This window comes from Callithrix jacchus, chromosome 1, assembly GCF_049354715.1.
Source record: "Callithrix jacchus isolate 240 chromosome 1, calJac240_pri, whole genome shotgun sequence".
Lineage (NCBI taxonomy): Eukaryota > Metazoa > Chordata > Mammalia > Primates > Cebidae > Callithrix > Callithrix jacchus.
The window spans coordinates 173,531,251-173,551,709 of NC_133502.1; the positions used below are offsets into that span (position 1 = coordinate 173,531,251).

Sequence of the window (20,459 nt, forward strand, 5' to 3'; positions counted from 1 at the left end):
TTGGGATTACAGGTGCACGCCACCATGCCCTGCTAATTTTTGTATTTTCTTTTAGTAGAGACAGGGTTTCATCATGTTGGCCAGGTTGGTCTCGAACTCCTGATCTTGTGATCCGCCCACCTTGGCCTCCCAAAGTGCTGGGATTACAGGTGTGAGCCACTGCGCCTGGCCCAGAGTCTGGAATTTTGAAACATAGTAGGCAGAGGGTGTTCACATGACCAGCCCCAAATAAAAACCTTGGACACTGAGTCTCTAATGAGCTTCCCTGGTAGACATTTTACATGTGTTGTGACAACTCATTGCTGGGAGAATGGAGCACATCCTATGTAACTCCACCAGGAGAAGAATTTTGGAAGCTTGTACCTGTTTTCTCCAAGCTTTGCCCCACGCACCTTTTCCCTTTGTGGATTCTGTTTTAGATCCTTTCACTATAATAAATGGTAGCAGTGAGTAATACTATATGCTGAGTCTTGTGAGTTCTCCTAGTGAATAATCAAATCTGGGGATGATCTTAGAGATCCCTGACACACATACTTTAGTAAAGATAAACACAGTTCCTAACCCCATTTTACAGATGTGGAAAATAAGGCAAGGAAAAATGAAGTAATTTGCCCCAAATCACATAATAATGATAGAGCAGATCTGACTCTATAACCTGACCTGAACTCCTAAGGGCTAGACTTCATTGCCTTGCATGAAATTCCCAGTTCAGTGGAAGAGACAAACAAGCAAATCATCAATAATAATGCAATATTGCAGGTGCTATTACAGAGGTCAGCAGAAGACAAGGCACCAAACAGCCAGGAGGGGTAAAGGGTAGAAAGCTGCCAGAGGACAAGGTCAGGTCAAGGGGGTTTCCTGGAAGTAACATGTGAGCTGAGTCTTAAAAGACTTAACAGATGCACAACAGTCTGTCAGAGGAATTTAGGAGTGAAAGGGGGAGATGAGACATTCTAGAGAGAGGAAATAGCATGTGCAAAAACTGTAGGCATGAAAGAATGTGGTCCATTCTAGAAAGTGCAATAAATTCAAGTTGGCTGTAGTATAGGGTGAAGGAAAGTACAGTGAGATAATGCTGGCTAAGGAAGCTGCATGACAGTTTACTATTGCACTATAATAATGGGTTTGTACTTCATCCTGAAAATGACGGGGAAGTCACTGAGTTTTAAGTACTGGAGAGACATTAACAGATCTTTTAGAAAGATCACTTTGGGTTGTGCACAGTGGCTGGCACCTGTAGTCCCAGCACTTTGGGAGGCTAAGGTGGGTGGATCGCTTGAACCCAGGAGTTTGAGACCAGCCTGAGCAACATGGCAAAACCCTGTCTCTACAAAAAATTAGCTGGGTAGGGTGGTGTGTGCCTAGAGTCCCAACTACTCAAGTGACTGAAATGGGAGAACTGCTTGAGCCCAGGAGGTCGAGGCTGCAGTGGGCTGTGATCGTGCTGCACTTCAGCCTGGGTGACAATGAGAGCCCCTGTCTTAAAAAAAAAGGTCACTTTGGGGACAGGGAACCCAGACAGGCTACTAAGTTTGTCTCAGAAAGAAAAGCAATCTGAAATCAAATGATAGTATAGGTTGAGCATTCCAAACAGCTTCGGATCAGAAGTGTTTTGGAGTTTGGATTTTTTCAGATTTTGGAATGTCTCCATATACATAATGTAATATTTTGAGGATGGGACCCAAGTGTAAACATGAAATTACGTTTCATATACATTTTATACACATAGCCTAAATATAATTTTATACAATATTTTAAATAATACGTATTAAAGTTAAGTATTTATGTGTAGAATTTTCCACTTGTGGCCATGTTGGCGTTCCAAAAGCTTCAGATTTTGGAGCATTTCAGATTTCAAATTTTCAGATTAGGAATGCAAAACCTGTGCTAGTAAATGTAATACTAGAAGATGGAGTAGAGAGGCACGCTTGAAAGATGTTTAAGAAATGGAAGCCATAATGCATGTTGACTGGACACCAAGAAGTGAAAGGAGGGAAGAGTCTAAAATACCTCCAAGGTTTCTGGCTGGTGACTTGGAAAGATGAAGGTACACATTTGGAGATAGAATCAATTCAGATCATTTAGAATTTGAGATGCCATAGAGGAGACATCTGCTTGGAGAAATATATGCAGTTGGATATAAGGGTCTAGAGACAGGAACCGAGGATCAGGTTGTATTAAATTCAAATAACTTGAGAAGCCCCCAAACAAAGTACTTCCTGAATCCAGATCAATCTCTGTATCCGGAATACATTACTAAATAAAAGGGTTCATTTAGCATGTCAGCATGAAGGCAAAGCAGGTCCATCTGCCAAAGAACCCAGTCTTAAAACTACATCCTTCAGCCCAATGCTCAAATGTGTGCTTGTATTCACTTTTAAATATAGGAACCAGTGATCATGTAGATTTGGTAATCTTATTGCTCCATCCCAATAACCTAATAGTTTGTGCCATGTAATCTGACCTGCGATCAAGGCAGTATTAAGAAAGGAGGAGGGGCCGGGCACGGTGGCTCAAGCCTGTAATCCCAGCACTTTGGGAGGCCGAGGCAGGTGGATCACAAGGTCAAGAGATTGAGACCATCCTGGTCAACATGGTGAAACCCCATCTCTACTAAAAATACAAAAAAATTAGCTGGGCATGGTGGCGCGTGCCTGTAATCCCAGCTACTCGGGAGGCCGAGGCAGGAGAATTGCCTGAACCCAGGAGGCGGAGGTTGCGGTGAGCCAAGATTGCGCCATTGCACTCCAGCCTGGGTAACAAGAGCAAAACTCCGTCTCAAAAAAAAAAAAAAGAAAGGAGGAGGAAGATTGATCTGACTATGGAAACAACTATTGTCTATCGCCAGGAGAAGACAGAGATAAATTGTGGCCTTCTCAAATACTGGGATCCTTTTTTTTAATCTTTAGAGACTTTAGGATCTTGCTCTGTTGCCTAGGCTGGAGTACAGTGGCACAATCATAGCTCACTACAATCTCAAACTCCTAGGCTCAGGCTATCCTCTTGCCTCTGCCCCCCAAGAAGCTAGGACTACAGGCATAGCACCACCAACCTGGTTAATTTAAAAAGAAACTTGTAGAGATGAGGTTTTGCTATGTTGCCCAGGCTGGTCTTAAACTTTTAGCCTTAAGCAATCTTTCTGCCTTAGCCTCCCAAAGCACTGGGATTACAGGCATGAGCTTCTGTGCCCAGCCTGGAATCTTATACAGCACTAAAAATAAATGAACCACAGCTTCATATAACAAGGATGCATTTTATAAGCATGCTGAATTAAATTTTAAAAAAGGAAATCCAAGAAATCTACAGTGTGCAACTTTTATAACTTCAAAAACAAGCAGTATTAAATAATAAATTGTTTATGAATACATACATATCTGGTAGGACATTTTAAAAAGCAAGTGAATAAAAAACACAAAATTTAAGACAGTGGTTATGCTATCCTAAATTGGGTAGAGGGAATTGGAAGAAGCATATAAATGGCTTAACAGTATTGATAATGTTCTATTTCTTCAGATGAGTGATAGATTTACTTTATGCTTTATACTTTATATATACATTATATACGTTCTTTTATATATATTAAGCATTATAAATGAGTTTTTGTTTTTCTTTTTTTTGAGCTGGAGTTTCGCTCTTGTTGCATAGCCTGGAGTGCAATGGCACAATCTCTGCTCACCGCAACTTCCACCTCCTGGGTTCAAGCAATTCTCCTGTCTCAGCCTCCCATGTAGCTGGGATTACAGGCATGCACCACCTAGCCCAGCTAATTTTGTATTTTTAGTAGAGTTTCTCCAGGTTGATCAGGGTTTCTCCAGGTTGGTCACGCAGGCCTTGAACTCCTGACCTCAGGTGATCCGCCTGCCTCGGCCTCCCAAAGTGCTGGGATTACAGGCGTGAGCCACAGCACTGGCCTATAAATGAGTTTTAAATAAATTTACTGCCAGGAATGGTGGCTCACACCTGTAATCCAAGCACTTTGAGAGGTGGAGGCAGGTGGATCATGAGGTACAGGAGTTCAAGACCAGCCTGGCCAACATAGTGAAACCCTATCTCTACTAAAAATACAAAAAAATTAGCCCTGCATGGTGGCGGGCAGAGTCTCAGCTACTTGGGAGGCTGAGGTAGGAGAATTGCTTGAACCTGGGCAGTGGAGGTTGCAGTGAGCCAAGACTGCACCACTGCACTCCAGCATGGGTGATAGAGTGCGACACCATCTCAAGAAAAAAAAAGAAATTTATCTAACTTAAAAGGATCCTGTTGTATGCCAAAGACACACTTTATTTTATAAGCATGACATTTCCTTAATATAGCAACATCTTCATTTTTTGAAATCTTACCAGCCATAAACATATTTTACTAATAAGAAACATATTAGAGGCCGGGTATGGTGGCTCACGCCTGTAATCCCAGCACTTTAGGAGGCCAATGTGGGCGGATTGCCTGAGCTCAAGAGTTCAAGACTACCCTGGCGACATGGTGAAACCCTGTCTCTCCTAAAATACAAAAAAATTAGCCAGGCATGGTGACACATGCCTGTAGTCCCAGCTACTTGGGAGGCTGAGGCGTGAGAATCACTTGAGCCCTGGAGGCAAGAGGCTGCAGTGAGCCGAGATTATGCCACTGCACTCCAGCTTTGGCTACAGAGTAAAACTCCATCTCAAAAAAAAAAGGAAAAAGAAACATACTGTAATTTTTGGTATCACTGGTGCCATCTTTCCATCAACCTTCCCAATACAACAATGCACCCTGACTAACTACATAACACAACTCAGAGACCTTGTTAAGCAGTAATGACTTCGCTGTTAAATAAGTATGTATGTCTGCAAAGAAAACAGGCCCACATTTTGAGAAATAAAAGGCAAAAGAAGATGCACAAGGTATATAGACGGAAAAACAGTACAAGAGGACAGTGAAGAGAATATGGAGAGGAACTCACAGAAAAATAAAGAAAAAAAATAAAGTACCTAACATTTACAAACCAAACATTAACAAAAAGCTACCTCAGAGTAAGAATCAGATGTGCAAGCTCTTACACAGCTATAAACCATGAAAGTATGAAATAATCATGTAATTTAAAATATTTATTGGAATAATTCCCTGCAAAAGTATCTTTATTTATTTTTATTTTTTTGAGACAGTCTCTCGCTCTGCCGCCAGGTTGGAGTGCAGTGGAACAATCTCAGCTCACTGCAACCTCTGCCTCCTGGGTTCAAGCGATCCTCCTGCCTCAGCCTCCCAAGTAGCTGGAACTACAGCTGTGTGCCACCATGCCCAGCTAATTTTTGTATATTTAGTAGAGATGGGTTTCATCATGTTGGCCAGGATGGTCTCGACCTCCTGACCTGGTGATCCACCCGGCTTGGCTTCCCAAAGTGCTGGGATTATAGGTGTGAACCACATCCAGCTATCTTTATTTCTTAAGTAAAGATACTTACAAAGTCATCTCCTGAGTCAGCTCCCATTGAGGCAACTGATTCCTTGCTCACAGACCGTGGGATCCTAGTAGCACCTCCCGGCCTCTGAGCAACAGCAGTCTCTTCTGCAATTTTCTTCTTCAGTTTTGCAAACATGTTTGCTGTGTGGTTATCCCACACGGATAAAGAGCTCTCAGTAGTCCCGGTGTCTGTGATCAGGATTCAGACACAAGAGCCTACAAAGTTTCAGACATCCAAGCTAGCTGCATTCCCACTTAAATATGGGCCAAGGGCTTATGGCAACACAGGATCTATAAATCAAATGAAAGAGACAGTTCAAAGTTAAACACTGGAAAGACTTCACATCGGAGTTATGTTACACTTTAGATTTCAAAATTAAGTTTCATAACTTACATGTACACGTATAGAACACAATTACCAAACATTTAAAAAGCACTCAGGTACTTCATATGCATATACAGATGAAGAAATTCAGTCTCAAGGAGGTGAAGTAACCTGCCAAAGATTGTGTGGCTAAGTGGCAGGGCTGGTATTTGAACAGAGGACTCTGATTCACAAATCTCTACCTATTTTTTTTTAATTACACCATATTGGCTATGACATATGACACATTTGGCAAAATTTCTCAGAGCAGACATCAACATCACATATTCATGACTTAATGATTTCAAATCCTTCCTCCCATTAGCTTAACTACAGTTCAGTGTTCTTTCGTTTAAGTTGAAGACAAAACACATGTAATTCAACATTCAGTATGTAATTCAATATGTAAAAGGTGTAATATTCTGTTTCAGGATGGTCTGCAGTCAACTGTCCAATAGAAAAAGCTGGTAACAGAAAAAAAGAGGACAAGCTAGACAAGTATACTGTATAAGGTATTTGATATCCCTGAACATTTTCTAGAGATAATGTGTGGTTTTGAATTTGATAAAATTGCCTCCAATCACAGTTTCTTTTCTTCAGAATGTTTGACATGATATTCAAAGTAAGATTAAAAAAATCTTTTCCTCCCACTGGTGTATAAAACACTAATATTCTGGTTCAAACCTTAACTTTCCATGTTTTGTGGAGGATACCTAAGCTCTGCTCTAAGATATACAAATGGCATCTTACCACTTCAGATCATCCATTACGTCTGTACAATTCTTCAGAAACTTTACTTTAAATGTCTGTAAACCACTTACTCACCTGACTTATCTACTAGATTTAAAACAGCTTGGAGGTCAAAGCATTCTGTCCTGCATGAAGACAAAGATAAAAAGCATTGGATATTTCAAGTGTATGGCCGAAATGTTAGATGAGGATGCAGGGAAGAAGTGAAGGAAGAGGAGGGGTGGAAGAAGGATTAAAGGGAGTAAGAAAACCTGTCACTAACACAACTCTCAATGGGTTGCCCTCCCTAACCCTGATATCCTATGAATTTGTTATTTATCTAAGAGCTTCACTTACAAGCGCATAGAACAGAATTAATCACAGCAGTGTGTGGCTAAATTCACTTCTCTCTAGGAGCCCTGAGCAAAACAATTTGAATGAGGTTAAGTTTTCCTTGGGCCAGTATTTATTTCTCGGTTGATTCCTACACTTACACAGTTTATCTGGCCAGACCCTGGGATGTCTGGTCACGGATGTGCACTGAGAAAAGGCAAGGCAAAGTTGGGTAAACACAGATGCCTAACGCCCAGGGAGGCAGGCAGGTGCTTCCATGGCAGTTTGGATCTCAGTCCCTAAGGCTCCCTCCAGCCCCGCCCGTGCTTGGACTGTCAAAGAAAGGAAGGATCCAATATCTCTCCCATTTGACAGGAGGGAAACTGAGCCCCAAGGAGGAGAAGCGACTTGTCCAAGGTTGCGCAGGGAGGAATCCCGGAACCCTAGGCTCCAGACTCCCAGGCCGGGGCAGCCCGCCTCCGCCCCCACTCTCACCCTTTCAGCACCCCGGTGCCGCCCCCCGCCTTGGGGCTTGGGCAACCCCGACCCGGCCGCTGTGAGGACAGACCGAGGCCACCGGGAGAATGAGGGGGGCCTGTTCGCATTCCCGGAGTCCCGGCCCGCGCACCTGCCGCTCTGTGGGCAGCCAGCAAAGCCCCGCCTCCGGGGCCCCTCGCGAGCCCCGGCCCGCGTCACCAGCCCCCACCGCCCGGCCGGCGAGTTGAGCAGTGACCCGGAACCGCACGTCTCCCAGCGCGCCGGAAGTGACTGCACGCGGGGTTGGTTAGACGGACGCATGCGCCCGAGAGAGGCCTTGGTGGCTATGGTTCCAGTCTCAGGGCGGCGGTTGGGCCGGAAGGGATGGAGGGTGCGGATGCCTGGCCGGACGCTCCATCAGCCCAGTTCGCCACGTCAGCAGCGGCCAGTGCCGCAAACGATGACTGGGTCTCCTAGGCCTCTCTTGGTCTTTTTCTTTTTCAACCGAGGCATGTGAGGAGCGAGGTTAAGTGGGAGGGGTTTCATATTAAAAGGTAAAAGAACCCAGTCCTTGCCGCAGGCCCGGCTGTGCTGCGCTACTCGTCCAGGCGCCCCCCGCGCGGCCCGGTCCCGCCGCACCCTAGGCAGCCAGCCGCCTTGCCACCGTGTCACCCGGGAAGTCTGCGTTTCCAGCTTCACTCAGAAGCCGGTAGCTCCTGGGACCTTACACCTTGGGACCAGTTTTTATACTTTGGCACCTGTCATCTACTGTAGATGATGCGTTTTATGTCACATCCCAGTACATAACGCCCAGCAGAACCACGTTCTTATTCTGTAATGCACTTAACGCTGGTGGCAGCTCACTGTATTAGATTAGCTTCACCATCCGCTGCTGGGCCGTCTCCTTTCTCCTTAGAAGTTCAAAGCATCAAAAGTGCCCGGCGCGCGCCCCTATGGTCCCAGCTACTTGGAAGATTGAGGTGAGAGGATGTCTTGAGCCCAGGGGTTCGAGACCAGCCTGGGCACCGTGGCGAGACTCCGTCTCTTTAAATAAATAGCAATCATGCAGGCAGTAGGAAAAGAAAAAATACAGAAGAGGAAAAACTGCTTTGTTCTAAGTCCAGGCGTGGTGCGGTGGCTCACGTCTGTAATCCCAGCACTTTGGGAGGCCGAGGCGGGTGGATCACCTGAGGTCAGTTCAGACCAGCCTTACCAACATGGTGAAACCCTGTCTCTACTAAAAATACAAAATTAGCCGGACGTGGTGGCGCATGTCTGTAATCCTAGCTACTTGGGAGGCTGAGGTAGGAGAGAATCACTTGAACCCGGGAGGCGGACGTTACAGTTAGTCAAGATCATGCATTGCACTCCAGCCTGAGCAACAAGAGCGAAACTCTGTCTCAAAACAAAGTACAGTCCAAATCAGTAGCCTAAGTCAGGTCCCTGAACTCAATGCCACCGCACCCATGCCACCTTAAGGAACTCTGGTTCCATCCCCAGACTCAACACCAGCCCAAGAGTAAGCAGATTCCACTCAGTTCTTCAACAGCCCCTTCCTTCGCGTGTTCCCGTTCTGACCAGGAGCAGGGCAGGGAAAAACCAAAACCAGGATTCAGACATTTACAAACTAACAAGAAGCATCCAATCTACAACCCCAAGGTCGTTCAAAGCCTCTGAGATATCTGAATGAAGCAAACCCTAAACTGTCAATACCAAAAAAGTACCAAAAACTTTAAGCAAATAATGTTTATTTTTATATTGATGATGCACTTAATATATATGTGGATTCAAGATACAAAATTCATGTACAAGAGTTCACACCTGATGAATGTAGTCACATTCCTAGAGAACATTTATCAATCAAATAATCTCTAATCTCGTTTAATAAACATCAAAACAACGTTTCAGTTTTCATCCTCTAGCATTGACGTGCCCTCAAGGTGGTAGGCACTGAGTAACAGGAGAAAACATTGGAAAGCCTACTGAATCAGCTCTGCAGAATCACAGTGTTTACTCTGAAATTCATTTAGTGAAGTAGTGAAAGGCTATCTTTTATGACAAATCACATACAAGAGTCAAAAGTGATGAACTCAAGAAAATAAAATGTTTCAAGAACTTCTCAATTTCTAAAATCTATGGAGTATTAACCATAACAGACAAACAAGAAAAAGGCTGCTGGAAAGGAAGAAAACAAAAAACATCCTGTTTTTGTATGGCTTAAGCAATTTAGAACACAACTGACAAGACTTTTACAATACCACAAATGTTCAAGTCAAATGATAGTGACAATGTAATTTTTTCCCTTAGTCACTGGTAGTAAATAGCCCCTTCAAAATTTATCCTACTGTTAACACATATAAAAACTAATGAATCCAAACAGTTTTGCTAACAGGGCTGAGTTGACAGATTTTTTTCCTAAAGTATTAACTCACAATATCCAAATAGTAATACAAATGAACAACAAGATTGTTTCAAAGATTACAGTGATTTGTGAATAGCTAAATAGGCAACCAAATAGCTTCGTTATTTGCACAACAGATTAGCAGCACTTGGATAAGAATTGTTACATGAAAAATATTGTGCTTCAGTCTCTTGAGGAGAGCTAATAAATATAACTCTATAATCCCTATAGTGTTACAACTCTATAACATTTCAGTTACAGACAAGCACAATTTTTAAAGAGTATTTCACACCACTAGAAAATCGAGTAATTATATCCTCCAAATGTAATTACTGCTATGCTTTAAACAAGTGCATTTCTGCCTAATAATCATAATGTAGACAATAAATTCACTATTTTCAAGGGAAAAAGATCAAACATAACTTATTTTAACTCCTATTTATCTTAACCTTTAGTGATGATCGGAATTTAAAAAAGGGAAATTCAGTCTTACAATGGAAACTGCTCAGAGAAAATAATAAAGTGGCCTGAAATTACAATAATCCTTAGCACAAAGTAAAAAGTTATTTAAAACTGCTTCATCTGATTCAATGATTAATGAAACCACTATTTATACTGGTGCTACACAATGAAGATAACATATATGGATAAATTATTTCACTTGTAAACTCTACTATAAAAATGTTAGGACTTTGTATCCGCCTTTCCTATTGTCTAAGACATTTCTATCTCAGCTGGAAGAATCCTCCAAAATAAAGATTTATCTGATTGTTGAACAGCAAGGTTTATTAAAAACAAGCAAAAAAAAAAAAAAACAGTTGGAGAACTAGCCACATGATCTATGTTGCAAAAGGAATGCACTGTACTGAACCCTTAGGAGGTATTTTTAATGATATAATAAACAAGAGTTTAAAAAAACATTCTTCAGGAAACAGTAATAAAAATTATTTTTTCTTTCTTTTTTTTGAGACAGTCTCACTCTGTCACCCAGGCTGGAGTGCAATGGCACAATCTTGGCTCACTGCAACCTCCATCTCAAGGGTTCAAGTGATTCTCCTGCCTCAGCCTCCCAAATAGCTGGGATTACATGTGCCCGCCACCATGCCTGGTTGATTTTTTTTTGTATTTTAGTAGAGACGGGGTTTCACCATGTTGCCCAGGTTGGTCTTGAACTCCTGAGTAATAAAAATTTTTATTGTGCTAAAAACACTTTAAGCAAATTTTTTCCTGCAGATTTTTAATATACCACAATACATACTTTTAATTTAGGAAAAAAGTCATTAATAGCATGCAAAGAAGGGTAGGAACAATATTTTTAAAAATACAGTGGTTATCCCTCCATGGTTTGGAAGTATTTACTCTTGGAATTATCATATATGATCGTTTCAAATTATGCTTACTCATACTGATTTCATGTTTGAGAAAATTTATGGGTTAAACTGTAATGTTTACAAATCTCAATTTTCAATCATGGTGAAGCGGACATTCACAACAGCTTCAAAAGAGAAAATCAGTGATATAACAAACATTTAAGTATCATTTACTGCAAATCTCTAAGAAGGCTGGCCACAATTCCCTATTTCATTCTGAAAGTGATATAACAGCCTATTAGCTTTCATTCCACAAGCCTGTGAGAAAAGTGTAAAACCTGAAATTACCTATGTCTTAATAAACAATATTACACCTAAAAAGATGATTGTCTTAGTAGATAGACTGGAACTGTACACCAAAATAGGAAATTGATTCCCAATTTATAGTCTGTTCTGTGACAATATTTAGGCTTGAATAAGTGAGTTTGTAGTTTTAATATAATGTACTTAAAACTATTTAAAAAAAAACTCTGAGTCTACTGTCCAAGTATGTTTAAAAATCACACTGCTTAGAGTAGTCTGATAACTATTTCAAAAATAATTTTTTTAGGCCAGGCATAGTGGCTCACACCTGTAATCCCAGCACTCTGGGAGGCCGAGCAGGTGGATGACTTGAGATCAGGAGTGCGAAACCAGCCTGACCAACTTGGTGAAACCCCATCTCTACTAAAAATACAAAATTAGCTGGTCGTGGTGGCAAATGCCTGTAATCCCAGCTACTTGGGAGGCTGAGGCAGGAGAATCTCTTGAATCCAGGAGGTGGAGGTTTGCAGTGAGCTGAGTCTGCACCATTGTACTCCAGCCTGGGCAACAAGAGTGAAACTCTGTCTCAAAAAAATAAAAATATAATTAATAATTCTTAAAACCACAAAATAAATTAACAAAAATATTTTAAAATGAAGAATGGTGCCTCCATAGGTGATTAAATAATGATGTTATGTAAAATTGGAATTATACTCAAAAGTCAGTATTACACTAAACTAATAAGTGAAAAATACCAATTTTAGTTTAAAAAACATTTCATATTTACATAATTCCAAAGGAAATATTTCTATGGCACCAACAAATTAGTTATACTTAATACAGTTATTGTTACCCAATTAAAGGCATATCCCCCTACATCATCCTGACACCCTTGACATCAATAGGTGATTGATTCCATTCACACATCAATTATTTTTCCTTAAGCACAAGGCGTGCTTAGGTCTTTTTGTTCAAAACCCAATGAAGCTGGAACACAGTGTAATATTAGGTGTTGAGATTCTAGTTTGAGGAAAATGAATCACTTTTTTTTAAGTGGTCCCATGATCCAGGTAAGACTGAGAGGTACAGCACAAATAGGTATGAAGTATCAATGTATAAGAGTGCAGGAGACTAGGGGGAAAGGGCTGGGTTTTCTAAGTGTTACCTTATTCAATCACAAAACGACTGGCTTTACAATGGTCAGGGCCAGAGGTTACATTCACAATGTCAGTCTTTTCTACTTTACTTTTGATTATTACTACCGTCCTCAATATCCACAAGAAGCCTGAGTCAGTTGCATGAATTTTAAATGGTGTAATATCTATAATATCTGCTCTACTACTCTCCAGTGCAAAACAATGATTTGGCTATTCAAACAACAGAGTATCAGATCCTATGGATGTTTTTACTGATTTTTCAGAAATAAATTACCAAATTTTAATAATTATTCAAGAAAAATGCTGTTATAATTATTTCTAAATTTAATACTGTAATTGAAAAGTGTTATGCATAGTTGGCTGTTTTATAAAATACAATTAATCAGCAAATGTAACATTTTTGGGGTGATTAAACTGACTCCTGAGATAATTTCTCTTTTAAGATAATTTAATATTGGATCAGATAGATTTAATCTTCCAAAGAATATTGGTGTAAAAAATTGCTTTGCAGTTACATTTTATCATGCGAAAATAAGCTCTACTTAATTTCTGCAGGGAATGTATTTAAGTGTACATTAAACTTCTCCTACACTCTTTCATGCAGATAAATATGTCAACTGAAGACAGGTGTAACCAAACATTGATACTTGGCAACATTCTACAGGTTCACAAATTGGCACTGCACATATTTACTATCCTCTTATCCTCCCCAACCTTATCATCCTTGGGAGAGGTTTGAAGGCCCAGATTTTTATAGCACACCATGCATCTAATATTAAAAACTGCTTCATGTGTGAATATATCATCAACTTGCAGAACACAAGTGGTCTCATAGAGACACAGCAATACAACGGGAGGCATTTTATTCACTGGAAGCATTTTCTCAGATGAGCCTACTCACCTTTGATATGCAAGTTCAATAAGAAAAAATCTGTAGCCGGAAATGCCAAGACAGGACTAAATTAATCATAGCTGCTGCAAATATACAAATTAACAACCTCCTGTTCCTCATTAAATGCTATCCTACTTAGGTTAGGCCATCCCTTAGCTAATGTCCCCTTTTCTGCCTCACAGAGACACATATAAAACGAGGCACACCAATGAAAACAAAAAATTGTTGCAAAATCAAAATTCAGTATGAGGCATAAAAATGAAAACTGGGAATATATTTCCTCTATTTAACAGACATTTTCCTATTTTTAAATGTGATCAAAGCAGTTTTTGTTCCCACAGCCTCTTGATTAGGTCCCAATGTAAGTAATTTACTATTCAGTAATAATACTCAAATGTGGATCAAGAAAATAAAGGACTAATACAGCTTAAGAATCTGCTGGTGTCTCAGTTTCACATACTTAGGTTTTTCAGGTTTATATCACTAATTTATCATCAGCTTAAATAAAAATCTGCAAGTGATTTTAAAGCTAAGAATATCCAGCTTTCTGTTTCAATTTCAAATTAGCCCATCTTATCCAAACACAAGCCCCTCAAAATAGAGGCTCATGAATGAGATACAGCCACAACCTAATTACAGCAGCATGAACAATGCCACTAGGATGTCCTCACAGAACTTAAATAAATTCAGCCCACAATGGGTATGGGTACATAATATACACATACTGTATCATTGCATATCAATATATTTACAAATATGTACACATATATACAAAAAGTATACACAGATTGGATGTAGCATCACAAAAATATACATATGCCATTACAAACAAAATAAGAATTTTAAATAAATAAGGTCAACAAAAAAGCCCTCAAGCTAAATACTTTCTATGCTTTCCAAAAACACACAAGAACATATACACTCAAAGTATCACCAGGAGACTCATAGCATTCAGATTCATATCAATCTTATACTCACTCAGGGTGGGGAGGTGGTTTTGAATCAATGACAATGGCCAAGTTAGCAGACCTTGGTGCCTGACTATATTTCCAGTCCAGAATTTTCTCTGTATATCAGGCTGATTACAAGTCTCCATAAATAGCTAAGATTTTTCAACCGGGTCCAAACTGCTTTTCAGAGACAGAAAGTTACTAAATCACACATGTCAGAGATTAAACTTGGAGGAGAGTGCTAAAGAAAGCTCCATAATACCTAATACATAAATCTAATTTGTCACTTTTCCCATTATCCTGACTAAATTCAGTACAATTACCACCTAATCTGTTTCAGGGAATTCTATTGCACAAAGGAAATAAAGGGCAGTAGCCAGAAGTTGGAGAGAAGGAAACCACCCGAATCTTGTATCAGTAAAACTTCAGCCACAAGTGGATTGCACTTTGCTTCTGAAATCCTTAAACATTTCAATTTGGTAAAAATAAAGAGGGTACAATAAATTCTGTGCCTTGAGAGGTTTGAGAGCACCACTTTCTAGGAGAAACACACGTGCATACGAAGAATACATCTTGGCTAGAATAAAAGATAAAATGTCAGACTCACAGATTTTTATAATTAATAAAAATTTGATGCTGTTTTGTGCCAAAATACAAATCTCTAATTATTCTTTTTTGTTCATTATAGAAAGCAGTCTGAGCTACTGAAAAGACTGGGCTGAGATGAAGAGATCTGAGTTTTAATTCTAGTTCTATTACTATGAATAGCATTTTGGGTCTCTGTTTTCTTTTCTGTAAAATAGAGAAGATAGTTGCTTTACCAACTTCAGAAATATAAAGAAAGAGAAAATTCCATTGTGCTTCATTTTGTTTTGTGTATAACTGATGTCTTATAGTCTTAGGCTTTCTATGTTTTTTACAGTGAGACTTAATAAGACATGAGAGACTGTATCAGAATCTCCAGGGAGAATTTGTGCAATTTGAAAACAAAGTGCTTTTTCCCTTTGCTTTACTCTGTTATTAGTTCCAATATTTAAATTTTTATGAATTCTAATAAAGGGCTTAAATTGTTTGCATTTATTAAGGGCAAGTGGTATGCTTTTTTTTGTTTTTTTTTTGAGACCGAGTCTCACTCTGTTGCCCAGGCTAGAGTGAAGTGGTGTGATCTCAGCTCACTGCAACCTCCGCCTCCCGGGTTCAAGCAATTCTTCTGCTTCAGCCTCCTGAAGACTGGGACTACAGGTGCACGCCACCACACCCGGCTAATTTTTGTATTTCTAGTAGAGACAGAGTTTCACCATATTGGCCAGGCGGGTCTCAAATTCCTGACCTCATGATCCGCCAGCCTCAGCCTTCCAAAGGGATTATAGGCATAAGCCACTGCGCCCAGCCTTTTTTTTGCATTTTTAAAAAATGAAATTCTTTGCCAGTATCAGTTCAAGCCCATTGGGCAATTGTCCTTTAACATAATTCTTCTTCCTTGATTAAAGTAATACCTTAAAATACAGAAGCTCGGTGAGGTACAATGAGGGTTTGTTAAAGTGTAGGTTTAGGCCAGGTAAGGTGGCTCATGCCTGTAATCCCAGCACTTTAGGGGACTGAGGCAGGTGGATCACCTGAGGTCAGGAGTTTGAGACCAACCTGACCAACATGGTGAGACCCCCATCTCTACTAAAAATACAGAATTAGCTGGGCTTGGTGGTTCATGCCTGTAATCCCAGATACTGGGAAGGCTGCGGCAGGAGAAGCAACGAAACCAGGAGACAGAGATCACAGTGAGCCAAGATCCCACCACTGCACTCCAGCCTGAGTAACAAGAGTGAAACTCTGTCTCAAAAAACAAACAAACAAAAAAAAACCAACAACCCCAAATGCTGTATGTTTAACAATTTCATGATAAAAAGTAAAGAAAGAGGGCCAGGCACAGTGGCTCATGCCTATAATCCCAGCACTTTGGGAGGCCGAGGTGGGTGGATTACCTGAGGTCAGGAGTTCAAGACCAGCCTGACCAACATGGAGAAATCCTATCTCTACTAAAAATACAAAATTAGCCAGGCATGGTGGTGCATGCCTGTAATCCTAGCTACTCGGGAGCCTGAGGTAGGAGAATCGCTTGAACCCTGGAGGTGGAGGTTGCAGTGAGCTGAGATCGCACCATTGCACTCTAGCCTGGGCAACAATAGCAAAACTCTGTCTCAAAAAAACAAAACAAAAGTGAAGAAAGAAAAGACAAATAAGGTATCCATGCAAATGTGACCCTCCTAGTAAAGCCTACCCTGATCATCACTCCGTTTTCTTTTCTTTTTTTCCAGAGATAAGGTCTTGGTTTGTCACCCAGGTTGGAGTGCAGTGGCACGATCGCAGCTCATGACAGCCTCAAACTCCTGGGCTTAAGTGATCCTCCCACCTTGGCCTGCCAGGTTATGGGACAAATAGGGGCACGCCACCATGCCCTGCTTGATTACTCTTTTAAACATTGTTCTTCTCTTAAGAAAACAAAATATTTACCTTACCATAATCTACACTTTTCCATCTTACTTGACATTTTCTAACATAAATTACTTTTGTTTATTGCCTTACTCTTCCTACTAGAATGTAAGCTTCATGAACACAAGGATTTTTAAGTCTATTTTGTTTGCTTCCCCAATGCCCAGAAGAAAATCTGGAGTATAATGGTTGTTTAATACGCATTGCTTTTTAAGGCATCAATTAAACAATAACATTTTCCAGCACAGTTTTTCTCTCTTTCAAGATTCAAGATCACTTCAGTTCACTTTAGATTTTTAACCACCAGTAAGGAATTACACTATTAGCTTGAGAGGCAACATGATAAGGGTCAATGCTGTGAATTTTAGGACCCTTATTTTTTTTTAATTTATTTTCTTGAGACAGAGTTTCGCTCTTGTTACCCAGGCTGGAGTGCAATGGTGCGATATTGGCTCACCGCAACCTCCGCCTCCAGGGTTCAAGCAATTCTCCTGCCTCAGCCTCCCAAGTAGCTGGGACTACACGTGTGCACCACCACGCCCAGCTAATTTTTGTATTTTTAGTAGAGACGGGGTTTCACCATGTTGACCAGGATGGTCTCGATCTCTTGACCTCATGATCCACCCGTCTCGGCCTCCCAAAGTGCTGGGATTATAGGTGTAAGACACCACGCCCGGCCTAAGACCCTTATTTTTAGACAAACATGTTTCTAATCATAAAAGCTCTAATTTCTTTAGGAGAGTTTCCCTCTGCACTAGTTTCTAAAACAGTTAAGTGGGACCCAGATCTTCTTGAACAAAATCTAGGTAAATATGACCTACAAAAGAAACTGTGTACACTACAAACAGGGTAAATAGTTCTCCTGGTGGTTGGAGTGGGGAAATCAATACTTTTGGAAACAAGAGTCCAAATTATGGAATCATAGAGTTGGAAAAGACCTGGGCCAACCTCTTCATTTTACAGATGAGAGTGCTAACAAGCAGAGACATGAAGACACTTGTCAAAGGGTGTAACACTAGTTACCAGGAAAGCCAGGACTAGAACTCAGGTCTCCTAGTTCTCAGACCAGTGTTCTTTATGCTTAACAGGGGAGGATAAAGCTCAGAACAGTAAATACTATTTAAACATTAGAGGACAGGAAACCCTGTGTTGGTAGGACCATAACTGGCATAGGACTTAAGGGGAATTGAAATAAGAGGTCAGAAAATGGAAGACAGTCTATTGCTGTAGAGTTCAATGAACACTGTTACTAAAGGAAAGCTATGAAGTTAAGACACTGAAGAAAAGGGAAAGCAGTCTTTACTTGAAAATGAAAACAACCCACTAGCAAAGGAAATCTCTTTCCAGGGTAACTTTTCTCAAGCTTTCTGAAATACTGTTTGAAAGAACAAACAAAAATATTTTTAAAAAGTAAATAGGCCAGGTACAGTGGCTCACACCTGTAATCCTAGCACTTTGGGAGGTTGAGGCAGGAGGATCACTTGAGCCCAGGAGTTCGAGACTGGCCTGCTCAACAAAGTGACACCACATCTCTATACAAAAAATTAAAAACTAAAGAAAATTAGCTAGGCACGGTGATGCATGACTGTAGTCCCAGATACTTGAGAGGCTGAGGTGGGAGGATTGCCTGAGTTCAGGAGTTTAAGGCTGCAGTAAGCCATAATCATACCACTGCACCCCAGCCTGGGCAACAGATCAAGACCTTATCTCTTAAAAAAAAAAAAAAGTAAACAAAATACCCACCAAGTCCCCAAACCCCAAAACAGTAACTTTTGACAGATTTAAAACATCAGCAAATCAGAGCAGGAATGGGAATAACTTAGACCCAAATTAGTCTCTATGCCAGAAATGAAAACCAAGTTAAAAATAATGGCCGGGCATGGTGGCTCATGCCTGTAATCCCAGCAGTTTGGGAGACCAAGGCAGGCAGATCACAAGGTCAGGAGTTTGAGACCAGCCTGACCAACATGGTGAAACCCCATCTCTACTAAAAATACAAAAATTAGCCAGGCATGGTAGTGGGTGCCTGTAATCCAAACTCCTAGGGAGGCAGAGACAGGAGAATTGCTTGAACCCAGGAGACAGAGGTTGCAGTGAGCCAAGACCGTGCCACTGCACTCCAGCCTGGGCAACAAGAGCAAGACTCCGTCTCAAAACAAACAAAAATTACAGTACAAAATTTACCTAGTGTCATGAGAAAGAGATACCAAAAGCAATCACCTCACTTCCCCTGGGACTGCCAGATGTGATCCTGTACAGAAAATTAGGTATAATGCCTTTCATTCACAGATTTCTGAAATTGAATGCTGGATAATCAAAAAGGAGGAGGGGATATCCTAGCTAGTGACTGTGAAATTATAAAGGGAATGACAGGGAAGGAAAACACAAAAAAGAAAAATTCTTATAATATACACTGAATCTTATTTAAGATAATAAAATTTTGTGCATTAATATAAATACTAAATACAGGGAATGTTAATAAATCTTATTTCCAAATTGTCAATACAAAATCAACTTATATTTTAGGTTTCATAACACCCATCAATCCTTACCAAAATTCAAAACATCTCTGACTTTGAAGTCTCATAAATTTGAACGAGGCAAAAAATTAAAACTTTATACTCTATGCCACAGATATCAATCCAGTCTTTAAATGTGATCTCATAAACCAAGAGTTTAAATAGAATTCCTATTGGAGGCACTGTATTATGAAACTAATTACATGTTTTTTTGGCTGAAATATTTCAAAGTTGTTTCCTTTTTCATTTCCAGCATTCAAAGACTACAAAGAAAACAAAATATGCAAATAAATCTCCTTACACAATACTCATACATTCCAAGTAATATTTACCATCTCAAGTCCTCAATTAAGATCTAGCTTTCAAATGCAAATCAATCCAATTTCTGAAATTATGACAGTACTGAAAGAAATTAAATGATTTCAAAAACTGGCTTGATCATGTTTCAAAGAACCAAACATTTTTCTACCAGCTAAGTTGGAAAGAGAAAAAAATATATGATGGAGGGACTCTGTTCTTGATTTTCAGCAGTCCATCATGGCTAGCTTCATTATTATGAACCATTATATATATCCAAATCCAGACATTTAACCTATCCAAGTATAAGAGTTGGATTTACCTCATTATACAAAAATAAATGGTTTACTCTTCTTAGGGTGAGAATAGTGACTATTTGAGTGTAGGATTAGATGTTCGAGGTAAATATCCATCCCTCAAAAGCAAAAAATAAAAATTCCAAGATTGAGATTTTAAAAGACCTGAAAGGTTGCATTTTAAAACAGTTACGCTAAAAGTGTGAACGTTTTTTTCCTTAGTTTTTTTTTAAAATGGTGGCCCTAAATTAAAAAATAAAAAGTAAGTAACACCACTATGCGTCTGTTATCACATTAGAAAACTGCACCATTTAAAATTTTTGGAAAATGAAAACTTGTTTTGACAAGAGGGTTTTTGTTTTAATAGTCATCAATGGTATTCTCAAAGAACACGTTTCGAACATCCAGAATGGATGCTAATTCCAAAATGTGCTTCTGGAGATGAGGATTCTCCACTGTTTCATCCCTTGGCAGTTGTGGATACGATTCTGGATAATTTCGTGTTTCCTG

At 40.0% G+C, this 20,459-nt stretch overlaps 2 protein-coding genes across 23 annotated transcripts in view; both read right to left on the reverse strand.

Annotated features, from left to right (window-relative positions):
* GOLGA1 (golgin A1) overlaps positions 1 to 7,595 on the reverse strand; it is a 65,269-nt gene extending 57,674 nt beyond the window's left edge. For 7 of the 13 annotated variants that reach the window (XM_078326961.1, XM_078326944.1, XM_035257326.3 and 4 more), the window contains exons 1-3: positions 7,489 to 7,595; positions 6,624 to 6,673; positions 5,436 to 5,725 (exon numbers count right to left, since the gene is read on the reverse strand). Coding sequence is in view for 12 of the 13 variants with exons in the window: in XM_078326944.1 (XP_078183070.1) it covers positions 5,436 to 5,570 (135 nt within the window). In the remaining variant the exon portion in view is untranslated. Of the gene's footprint in view, positions 1 to 5,435; positions 5,726 to 6,623; positions 6,674 to 7,355 lie in introns of all 13 variants that reach the window. The other 6 variants (XM_035257334.2, XM_078326934.1, XM_009002881.5 and 3 more) reach the window with 2 other exon arrangements.
* Positions 7,596 to 9,068: 1,473 nt separating this feature from the next.
* The window catches only part of SCAI (suppressor of cancer cell invasion), a 201,738-nt gene continuing 190,347 nt past the window's right edge, over positions 9,069 to 20,459 (reverse strand). For all 10 annotated transcript variants that reach the window (XR_013518820.1, XM_035257363.3, XM_078327014.1 and 7 more), the window contains one exon: positions 9,069 to 20,456. Coding sequence is in view for 9 of the 10 variants with exons in the window: in XM_035257363.3 (XP_035113254.1) it covers positions 20,310 to 20,456 (147 nt within the window). In the remaining variant the exon portion in view is untranslated. The remainder of the gene's footprint in view (positions 20,457 to 20,459) is intronic.